Source organism: Stylophora pistillata, chromosome 10 (genome assembly GCF_964205215.1).
Source record: "Stylophora pistillata chromosome 10, jaStyPist1.2, whole genome shotgun sequence".
Taxonomy (NCBI): domain Eukaryota; kingdom Metazoa; phylum Cnidaria; class Anthozoa; order Scleractinia; family Pocilloporidae; genus Stylophora; species Stylophora pistillata.
In genome coordinates, this window is record NC_142528.1 from 12,337,779 (window position 1) to 12,349,112 (window position 11,334).

General features: G+C 36.9%; 1 protein-coding gene across 1 annotated transcript; it reads right to left on the reverse strand.

Annotated features, from left to right (window-relative positions):
- Positions 1 to 1,519: 1,519 nt before the first annotated feature.
- LOC111320545 (uncharacterized) lies at positions 1,520 to 11,115 on the reverse strand. Its single transcript, XM_022923198.2, has 11 exons — positions 10,797 to 11,115; positions 7,866 to 7,911; positions 7,050 to 7,109; positions 6,823 to 6,957; positions 6,078 to 6,160; positions 5,731 to 5,799; positions 5,489 to 5,540; positions 4,880 to 5,023; positions 4,512 to 4,652; positions 4,020 to 4,151; positions 1,520 to 3,266 (listed from the first exon to the last, which is right to left on the reverse strand). The coding sequence occupies exons 1-11, from the start codon at positions 10,950 to 10,952 to the stop codon at positions 2,647 to 2,649; spliced, it is 1,638 nt and encodes a 545-aa protein (XP_022778933.2). The 5' UTR covers positions 10,953 to 11,115; the 3' UTR covers positions 1,520 to 2,646.
- Between the last annotated feature and the right edge of the window lie 219 nt (positions 11,116 to 11,334).

Here is an 11,334-nt window from a genome sequence, read left to right on the forward strand (position 1 = left end):
TCTTAAAATTTGTTGAAAAAGAAGGAAAATCGGGGTAAAGATATCGTATGGGAACTTCGGGTATTATCCACTTGTAGCATGAATGCTCAGAATTTACCTCATTTTTCTATAAAAATTCACTGATTAAATGTAAAGTTGGGGTGACGATGGCATATGGGACCTGTGGGCCGAATTCTCAAACATACATATTATTATGACTTAGTTCGAAGGGCTTTATTCCACATAGATCAAAAGAAAGAAAATGGCATATGTCAGCCACTGATTTAAATGGAAAAGCACATATTATTAAGTGAAAAGTAATTTTGCTGCAAGTCTGTCCCCTTCTGGGCGAGCAAAGAAAATGATTTGATGCATTGTAACCCAACTGTTTCTTGCTGGAGAGCATGGGAGAGAGCACCCTATCCTTTATAAAAGATACCGGATCTTCATCATAGTGTCAGCAGTTTGTGAGTTAACTTTCCAGGATATGTGATGTTTGACATCAACTATACGGCAGAGGTTGAATTTTTGCGTAGTCCCATACAATTACAATGAATACATGTCTTCAATGTGATAACCATCAATGTAGACACTATGAGATTGCTACATGTAACATGATAAAAATTATAATGAGGCTAGAAGAAAATCACAAATTTTCGGTTTTTGAAACACCGAGATGTCTCGTTTTTTAATTATGTATCATCTAGTTTTGCATGTCCCAAGCAAAATAAAAAAAAAATCAGCCCTCGACACAGAAGGATTCAACGAATCCAGTTAGTAGTTACTCGGACGCTTTATCATGCAGCCACACGAAATCTACAGTATTAATTTTAAGCCGACACTTAACGCGATCTTTGAAGAATGGTTGTAATATTTAAATTTAACAAAAATACTAGAATGAGGTGCAACCGAAACCTTACCTTACCGTACTAGTTCCGACAGATAAGCACAACTTGACTTCGATCACCTACGTACTCCACGGGGCAACGTCAAATCCTCGTCTTCCTAATCTATCCAACGTATCAAAGAAAATTTCGCCAATAATTCGCACTTAAAAACACAACCAGAATCTTAATCTTTCCCCCAATCCGAAGTGTCCCAAAGGACATCAAAGATAGCCCATGAAACACGGATATCCCGTGAAATTCTTCACCTTCGAGCGCGGAAATCTTAACGATTTTCTTACAATTTTGCTTTGCATCCCTCCCCTAGTTGGGAAGTGACAAGCAGAAGACACGTTCACAACGCCTTTTGATTGGAAGAAGTAAAACCGCATTCTATTGGTTATTAGTTGTGATGACATAACTACAACGGAACACACAACTACAACGCTACATGTGCTCTTCCCTGTCAAGCTCGTAGGGGCGTGGAAAGAAACATGAGCAAAGAAAAAATACATCTCTATCTTTTTTGCTTGACTCGTTTTAAGATTCTAGTTCAACTGAAAAGAATACGAAAGCCAACTGGCGGAAAAGGCGGAGAGCATGATACGAGAGAATGTTATCGAGTTCTCGATGACAAAAGAAGCCACATAAAAAAATAGTTTCTAATTTAATAGTTTATTAAGGCAATGTGATATGAATAGTAATGTACAGATTTCGTCAATTTTTATAATTTATACATTGATTTGTTTCTTTAGTTATTCATCTTTTTTCATTAATTTTGATCTATGTATGTTCTTTCAAGCGTCTGTGACTCCGGCTCCCCTTTGTCATCATTAATCACTAAACTAAACAATAAAACCTCCCGATATTCTACCGCATATGTTTGTGTTGGATCCCTATGTCAGAGAATGTAGGCTAAATCCCTAAAACACAATCACAACTACTAAAACACGCCGCTACATAAACTAATATGTCTGATGATTGGTTGAATGCACACATACGTGTTAAAGCATATTTATTACACGACTCGGGCAGTCAGAGGGCCAATAACTAAAATCAACCAATCAAAATGCTCAATTGCCGGTCTAATATTCTCTAAGTATTGGACCGGGCACTGTCCAGAATGGTCCCGAATGATACCACATGCACTTGTGTCCCTTTGAACTTCAGTCGTATAATAAATCTTTTATTAACCAAGCTTGCTCGGGACCTTACTGGAAGAATATCGGCCCTCGGTCTTTTTTGTACGGACCTCGCTGCGCTCAGTCCGTACTGTCAAGACCTCGGGCCGATATTCTCCCAGTACGGCCCTCGCGCTTGGTCAATAAGATATATATAATGAACTATGAAACTTTCATGTCAAAGTTGACATAGAAAAGAAATGTTGAAATGGTTTCCTCTGAAAAAAAAAACCTGATATATTCGATATTTTAGGGTAAAACTGTGTTAAGCGCGTCTAAATTACTCCCTTGAAGTTTTGTTGATATTTTCGTTGTTGTTGTTGTTGTTGTTGTTTTAAATTTACCGCCTGTAAAATCGCTATCTTTAATTTATATGAAATCATCTTATTTCATTCGCATACGTCGTTATTACTGTCCTTGTTGAAATGGAATAGCTATATTTGCTCTTAGTGCGGCTACTGTACTCTGAACATTTCTGTTCTGTTATTGCTTATACCTTCTTCTTTCAGTCCTTCACTTTCTGGAATCAACCCTTGGAAACTTGAACCATCGGTAATTACTCGCAAATTCTTTATACGCCAATCTCTGCTAATAATATATTGTTACACATAGGATATCACGGTGTCGTCACTTTTTGTACTGTCAAGCCTGTTGTAGTGAGTTATTACTTGGTCATTTTTACCCCCTGATGCAGCCGGTGTGTCTGCTAATACTGTTACTATTTTTCTTGCCGATCTTTCTGCAACGGGCACCTTTAGAAACTGAAGGAGCCTTTTTTCCCAATAAGGTTGTTCATGATTACTATCATAGTCGATTACGCTCCTATTTCGTAAAGTTCTAGGAAGCTTTCGTAAATCTGCGCCATCAATTCTTATGATAACCAGACTGTTGTCATTTTGGTCTAAAAGTCGTTGCTCTGCTTGTTCCAGCTCATACCAGCAGTGAGTACTGTTCAAAAAGTTATTTGAATAAACAGCTATGTTTTTGTAGCTTGTGTAGACGCTATTTGACATAGTATCATAAAAAACACCCCCAGGTTCAAAGTCTCTGTAATGAACTCGGCATTTAAACTGATGTTGGTTTTCAAGAAGGTCTAGTAGCTTGTTTTTCATCCATTCACAGTCCCTGTCGTTAAACATTATGAATACGTAGCTCTCAGATCCTGGACTAACCAACTCATTTCCTTCGGTTCGTGAACTACTCGACAACGTATTCTCAGACTCTGAAAATATGAGAAAAGAAGTCAGACCCATAATGCGTTACCGTAAGTCCCCTTATAAGCTCCCCGGGGGCTTATTTATTTCAGGTACTTTAAGGGGGTGACTTAATAGAGGGGGGAGAGCTTAAAATAGGGGGGCTTAATAGAGGGGGGGGCTTAATAAATTTCTTCCTTTAAAGAGGGGGGTTTATAAGTGGGGAGTGGCTTCTTAGAGAGGGGAGACTTAATAAAGAATTTACGGTAAATACGGCTTTAAAGCACTGTCTACCACAGCGTGATTGGACTGGCTCACATTCCAGCAGTAACAAAAGTGTGTTTAACGAAAGAGGTGAAAGATTAGCCAAAATCCCGTTTTGAGGGGCCGACTTTTTTGCTATCCCAAGAAAAGAAGGGTTTTAATTGAACAGCCCAAGAGAAATACATCGAACACCACGAGACTTTACTGACGATGTCTATACCAAAGAATTCACTGAATGAGACTGTGACCCGAAATGTTTTGTATTTTAGCTGCTATATTTTTGCAGCTTGTGTTTAACTCTCCGACATGCTTCGATAAAAAATATAAGATTAAACGAACCTATACACCCCCAGGTTCAGATTCTTTGTAGTAAATAAAAGTATAGCATTTCAATAGACGGTGTACAGTTTAACATCACGAATACGTGATCTACAAATTCTTAGAAGCCAACTAAAATATAAGCATTTTAAATCAAACGAGACCATTCCTAGGCGAATGTTTGAAAGACAAAGACAAACCTGCTGAGGCAGGAACGCGTTCCCGGGGCCGCACCAACAACTTTCTGCGGAAAGCAATAACCAGTATTCCTATCAGGGCACCAACAGTGATGCCAGTGGAAATAAAGACATACTTGAAAGCTTTGTTGGAATCTGGATGAACAGAATGAAATCAAAATATAAGTAGTTGTAATCAAAGTTAGTACTTCATTCTTTCTAGATGTAAGAATTAATCTGAGCACTTGTGTCTGGCTACCCCTCCTCTGACCGAACTTTAACCCTAAGTTGTCATCAGTTGAATGTTGTTGGGTTGGGGGAGGGAGGGGTAAGTACGCAGTTGCGCACATGTTGACATTAATCCGAAGATTCATTACACCGCTTCAATCTTCAAGCGAGAAGGGTAAAGATGCATGAATCGCGAATGGAGGAGTGATTGGGAAAAATATATGTAATTGATCATTTATATCCGAATACAAAAAGCTGTAAATGAAAGAAGCCTGTTTATGAATAAACCTTGAGTCGTCATATTGGTATCCACTCTCATATCCGTGATTTTATTGCTTGCTACAGCAGTTCTTGTCGCCATTGCCGTTGTTCTCGTTGCTTTTTCTCGTGTCATTGTAGATGTTGATGGTGGGGATTTTGATGATGGTACTGTTGAAGAAGAGAATGAATCGCCGATTCAAATACTGGACATGAAAAAAATTCATCCATCCATGATATCAACTGATTATTGTAGAGAATTTCTAAAGCTGATGTCTGAAGCAAAGTGAGGGATACAAAAACACTAGTGAGAAAATCGGAAACAATTTTTTTTAAAAAGATAATTCCTTTCAAGGAAACATAGATTCATCTTTGTCCCTTACTAACACAAATCTTACCGCTCGTTGTTTTATCACTTATTATCGTAGTTCTTGTCGTTGTTGCCGTTGTTGTCGTTGTTGCCGTTGTTGTCGTTGGTGCCGTTGTTCTCGTTGCTTTTTCTGTCTTCATAGATATTGTTGGTGGTGATTTTGATGATGGTACTGTTGAAGAAATTATTGATATAAAACAAAAATACTGGACATGAGAAAAATTCATCCACCCATGATATAAATTGATAGTATCAGAGTTGAAAGTCTAATTTGGCCACCGTAGAGAGCTTCTTAGAGCTAAAGTTGACGTTTCGAGCAAATTAACTTGTTATGCCCGACATAGCAGCACAGTTTCTTTAGAAACTAACCTCCTACACCCACTCATAAGTTCTTTTTGTTAAAAAAAAATAAGTTCAATTAATCTAAACCAAACATTATTACAAGTTCCTCAAACCTTGATGGGGCAGTAAGGGACTTCATGATTCACAATGACACAGAGCATCAAAAAGGAGGATAGAAAAAAAATTTCCACGCTTTTTTGTCCGCGCTGATGAATATTAGTAAATGCTATTCACCTCCACTTTGGTGAATAATTGTTGACTAATTAAATCATTCTTGTAGCTAATTTGAACTCACCAAAACTATCCATTCCGATGGCACCTTTATAATTATGTGGGATGCTGAGGATCTTCAAAAAAGAGAAAATGAAATCATTGATTGCAGAAATAAATGTCAAACAAAGTTCTCAATCGTTGCTGTGATGGGTGACCCTCTAAAAGCATGAGATGAAATTAATCGCTAAAAATGAAATCCTCGCTGGCCTTACAGCTTTGAGTGTCCCATCAACAATACAGGACTAAGAGCAAAGAAAAACTCACCGCTATTTCTATAGGATTCGGGTATTTATAGCCATACTGCGAGATGTTTATCCTTAGGGAAGTTTGATTCTGAAAAAAAAAATGTTTGCGGAAAATTGTTCATTTTAAAGGTTATGTTCGCTTTGACTTGCAACGCTTTTCAGTCATTCTGCACTGGTGCTGCACATAATCAAATGTTTGCAAAGGTGAGTGAAATTTTGTCCTATTTTGGATGGTAAAAGATTTATGACTGATTGTCTATCACCATCATTTTACGTATGCCTTAACGGACTGTTGTAGAACAAGGCTGAAAGCTCAGTTTTAAAGTCAGCTGTGGGAGAACTAACAAAAGATCTTAGTGATCTCACCTTTGGAAGTACAGTGCAAAGTATGTCTGGCTGAGAATCAACTGATAAGCGAATTAGGTGTTCCTTCAAGTATTTATAAGGATCTAGGGCGAAGAAAGGCAAACAAGTATTCAGACTGTCGTAGAATAAAAGATAAGCACAAATTTGCGGAGACGCAATACATCTGAAAGAGCTTCATCCGTTCACCTTTACATGAACTTCACATCCCCATGCTTTTGAAACATTTTCTCGGTCGCTGCACAGACTGAAAAAAGGGAAAACATGCTAAAACCCTAAAGGATTTTGGAGCAGTCTGCACCTCTCATAATAATTAGGTTTGTTATATACCTAGACTTTCACTCACTGAAAAAACGAGCACTGTGGTTGGTTGATTCTTGGTCACGTACCTCTAAGCAAATTCAAATGTATCCCGACCGGGATAAAATTGCGCAGTTGTTGCCCGCGCGCCGAATACATACAAAAGCATGTTTTTGCCATACGAATGTTAAGGGAAAGTCTAAATATATATCAAAGCTCTTAATGTATGGTCCTTCGGGAAACTAGTAAGTTTTGGAGTCCCTCGGGACAATACGTTAAGTGTAGTTTGTTTCGAGCATTTGAGTCACACCAGAGCATTGTAAACTCATTTTGTTCAGTGGCTTGCGCTGAAGTGCTCGGTAAAGAAATACGAGGATTAATCAGTGGATTTTATTGTACCTACGATTCTGGTTGTAATTAAAAGCCAAACATAGAAGAACTTAAGTACCGTTAAGCGGATTCCATGATACATCTGCAAACCAGTTCTCCGTGTTTTCGTATCGTCCAAAGGATACAGTTATATTTGGCAAGGAGACAAACTGCTCTTTGGGCACTGTTGCGTCATTCACTCGGCCAGGGCAATCTAATGCAAAAGGGTTACGATCGTGTCACTGCTCTGCTCAATCAGATATATTCAATTTAAAGGTGAAAAGTTTAAATTATCCCAGAACTTACTATTCGAAAAAGTTGATCTTTTTCGGCGCTGAACTGTCTTTTTCACAAAGATGTGCTTGGCTGTCAATAAAAATATTATAATATTAACTTTACTACTTATATAGCGCAAAATAAATGTGAATATGATCTCATACGCCGTCAAAAAAGATAGAAAAAACTTTTCATTTTTTTCACCAAGCGATTATATCATCCATATCAAACATGTCAAATGTTGTATTATGATTTGTAATTTTCAAAAGAGTTTTACGTTTTGTTCCGTTCAAACATCAAGAGTCAGTAAAACGTTTTAGTTTAGGGGGAATTAAAGGCGAAAAGTTTGTATCGTCATAAGGAAAGATGAAAATGAAAACACTTTTTAATATTCTCACTTTAAACAGTTTTCAAAAATTTCCGAAGCAAGCTTTGGAAAAAAAAAATCCTCCACAATTTTCTCATTTTCTAAAGTAATAAGTGCATATGGTCTTGCCGTATACTGTTCGTTATTTTCCTACCGACTAAAGTTAAAATAATTACGTCTCTCTATTCACCAGCCTACGATCACAACCGTATATTAATTTTATATAATTTTTGTACACTTCTTTAAATGATTGAAAACTTATTATTAGAACCAAGAGCGATTTTGAATCATTGCTTCTGTATATTTCTGAACCCATGGACACAAAAATAGGTATTTTTGTGGATGGAAATCACAGTTCCTTCAATTTTCATTTTCTTGTGTTATTTTTTTTAGTAGTGGTTGCAGCTTATGTACATGCAAGACTAAAAAACTTTAATTCAGGAGCTTATTTTAAGTCTTAGGCCGTTTCCACAAAGTACCTGATCTCCTTCTAAGACACCAATAGCATTGGACGGAATTTAGAATCTGTATATGAAAAAGAAAGACAGTTAGAACAAGATCGATTCAAGACCTTGGCAAACCTTATTATTAGATAAGTCGTGGTTATTAGATAAGATAAGTCGTGGTATTATTAGATAAGATTATTAGATAAGATTAGATATTATTAGATAAGATAAGTCGTGGTATTAGGTAATTCTATTAATTCTCTTTCCAATTTAGGTTGTTTGAGAATCAAAATTACAGACATAAAGCGGAGTTTTTTTTTTGTCCCGGGTCTAAACATTCTCTTAATTACATCACTTCCTATTTTCAGGGAAACTTCCACTTCCGTCAAAATAGAAAATTGATTTTTGTAGATGCACAGATTATTATACTTAGTTTTTCTTATAAGTACCCTTTAAAGTCCTGTCAGGAAACCGCTGTACAGCCCATGTGAACCTTCCCTTTATCACCTACGTCTAGAGAAAAATGTATGCTGTGTTTCCGACACTCTACATACTACATATCTCAAAGGTGGAACTCATTTTAATCAACAGTAAAAAAAGACTGGTTCCTCAATGAGAATTTTACAGTTCTTTTGAAACACGTCGCTTAACTCAAGTAGTCTTCTTCATATTTATGCATCGCTTTTAAGTCCTTGAGTGAATAATTTACTGGTTACAAAACTGTATTAGTTAGTCACTTAGTCTGATAAATGAAACGATTAAAATGTTTGAAAGAAAGAAGTAAGCCATTAATTGATTTTCAATTGTTTTTTACTGTTAGTCGTGGAATTTTAAGTCATCTCTGTAGTGATTTATGTCCAAAGGGCACTAAAAAAAAATTTTCACTTTAGTTGTGGTAAACAAAAATTTCCAACATTTCTTCTAGATTGATCGTTTGATCAACGAAACACCGCTATTAATCACACAGGTGCTTTTTCAAAGAATCTAAACGTCATATGACATCTTTATGTAATGATCTATCATCCTTCATGACTTTAATTGTCAAAATAACTGCTTTTCACTCATAAGCCGCATGGTAGGCGATGAAAGAAACATTTGCAATATTTGCATGTTGTTGATTCACGCCTGTTTATCATGTCACGCAGCTCTCTCTGTTTGCATTCCCCGTCCCTTGTCGGTACTGGCCACAATAGTGGATCACAATCTTAGAATCACCCTAAGGCAAAAATTAATTCTTTACAAGAGACGATGAAACAATAGAGCATAAGTTCATTCAAATGCTTTATAAACACCAACTGTGGTATCGATACCTAACAGTCTGGCAAAAAAACGTAAAGTCGTCGTCAAAGTGCTTGCCAAAGTCAATCATTGTCCAGGATGATTTGCACCGGAAGCTCTCAGCCTCCGGTCCAAACCTGATGCCACGGAGAATGCAATGTATGGGTCTTGACGATTGTTTTGATTGTCTTACGCCGTTCAAACGTGTTTTTGTTTTTCTTTCGAATGCTGATAATTCGACAGCGGATAGAAAACTCCAGAGACCCTGAACAAATTTCCAGTCTTAGCAGTTTAACACATTGGAAGTTTTCCAAGTTGATAGCTAAGATATTGATCTACGTATTGTAAGAAAAGATTGATCACAAGAAAGCTTTGCAAGCCCTACGTTTGCCTATTTGACTTTTACTTCAAAACTCGTGTCAGTGCAATGAAACAGAACTGACCCGTTTTATGACATCAATTAAATCTTACGACAAAAATAAACTGAGGAGGGAGGAAAAAATAGAATATATTCCGGTAGACATCCTGTAATGCTATCGTGTATCAATTTGGTAACTCTTAATTAATTCGTAATAAGATGTTTAGTCAAAATATATACAAACAAAAGAGGAAAAATATGTTTTATATCAATAATTTTAATTATGTTTTCCATTGCAATTTACACCAACCAGCTAGCCCTCCTACTATTTTCACAAAGTTTTAAGCTCATTAAGCTCTGAAAAATTTGCCCCTTGTTTAAAAGAATACAAAATCAAATACCTTGCTCCCAGTTGGTCCTCGATTAAAAAAAAAAGCTACGAAGAGCACGAAGAAACGCGATTTTATCTCTGAGGTGAAACTTCATCCCACACACGAGCGAAATTGTAAATCAGAGCGAGAGGCTAGGAAATTCTCTTATCTAGATGCCTTGTCTCTGAGTACTCACTTTTATTCGATTTTCAGTTTACCTCGCCAGATTGCTAAGAATGTATTCACAATAATATTTCAAAGAAAAAGTATTCTCTCCTTATATGTGAAGCAAAACAAAATTTAAGTAAATATAGAATATATAAAGTTAGAACAGAGACTTGGCCAAAGAAGCAACAGTACAGCATGCTGCTGCAATGGTGTCTAGGCACCAAGTGGTAAAAAAAAAATTCCCCAAATTCTCCCAATAAATCTGACTTCACGGTTGACCTATTTGATTATGATCTCATGCACGCAAGTGATCTCAATCTTATTTAATTGCTCGCCATCATTCTATTATTTCCACATTTTATAAACCGTCCATATTACCTCAAAGTTAATTACATGGAGTGCGAGGTAGTTCTTTTTCTTTGAACACAACGTCCGACTATTTTAATTGAGATAAAACTGTGCAAAACTATTAGGGCTTATGTACAACATGCTGAGCTGATGTGAACGAAAAGCTGACCGATTATGGTCCACGCGAAGGCCCTATCCCTGTCTTTAATTATTTTTCTCTCTATAGACACACCACTCAATTACCCGCGAACATATTCCATGTTCCCTGTAAATTTAAATGACGTTTGCCACAACCTCTTGCCCAGTCATCTTTCAGCATGATCTTTATTTGCCAATTAAATGGATAATTATATAGCTGTTGTCTGCTGGAGCTGGAAGTTCTATTTTCAGCTTACAGATGAGTTGGCTGTCGTGATTAAGAACTTTCGATCACATTCATACCTGAAGTCGCTTTGTGAGAGATACTTTTTTGTCCAGACCGCAAATGCGAAGACATCTTGTTTTCTCGGGCATCTTTGTTCCTAAAATGTCTATCGATGCTCCTGTAATAACCACAAGAACGACTGCTAAAACCCACATAGGAATTATTGCAGGCATGGTTTCTTGCGACTCTTTATAACCGTTTATTGACTTGTGACAGTTTCAGGAAAGGCTGCTCACGAGACGAAGAATTCCATCCTAACCATGAAAGCTACCGAAACAGAACAATAAATCGTGACTGAAATGCAAATTCAAAACATGTCATTTATGGACCGTTTTCCCTTTAGTTTTTATTTTGCATATCTTTTCACACCCGAGTAGTTCGGTCGCTTTCGATTCATCAGATCGATCTAGAAGACTCTTTTTTTTGATTTATGATAAATATTAATGAAATAGGGAGAATTTTTGAGTCCATATCATTTATCATACTGCTTGTTCTTTCATTACAGCTGCTACGATAGGAGATTCAGAGTACATCTTGCCTGTTTCTTACTCTGAG

What these genes read in the sequence shown, in the direction of transcription:
- LOC111320545 (XM_022923198.2), bottom strand. Translation starts at nt 10,952, where the DNA reads ATGCCTGCAATAATTCCTATGTGGGTTTTAGCAGTCGTTCTTGTGGTT. An exon ending in TTTGCACTGTACTTCCAAAG is followed by an intron (nt 5,800 to 6,077) that starts GTGAGATCACTA and finishes TTTTTTTTTCAG; the next exon opens with AATCAAACTTCCCTAAGGAT. An exon ending in CATCGGAATGGATAGTTTTG is followed by an intron (nt 5,024 to 5,488) that starts GTGAGTTCAAAT and finishes TTTCTTCAACAG; the next exon opens with TACCATCATCAAAATCACCA.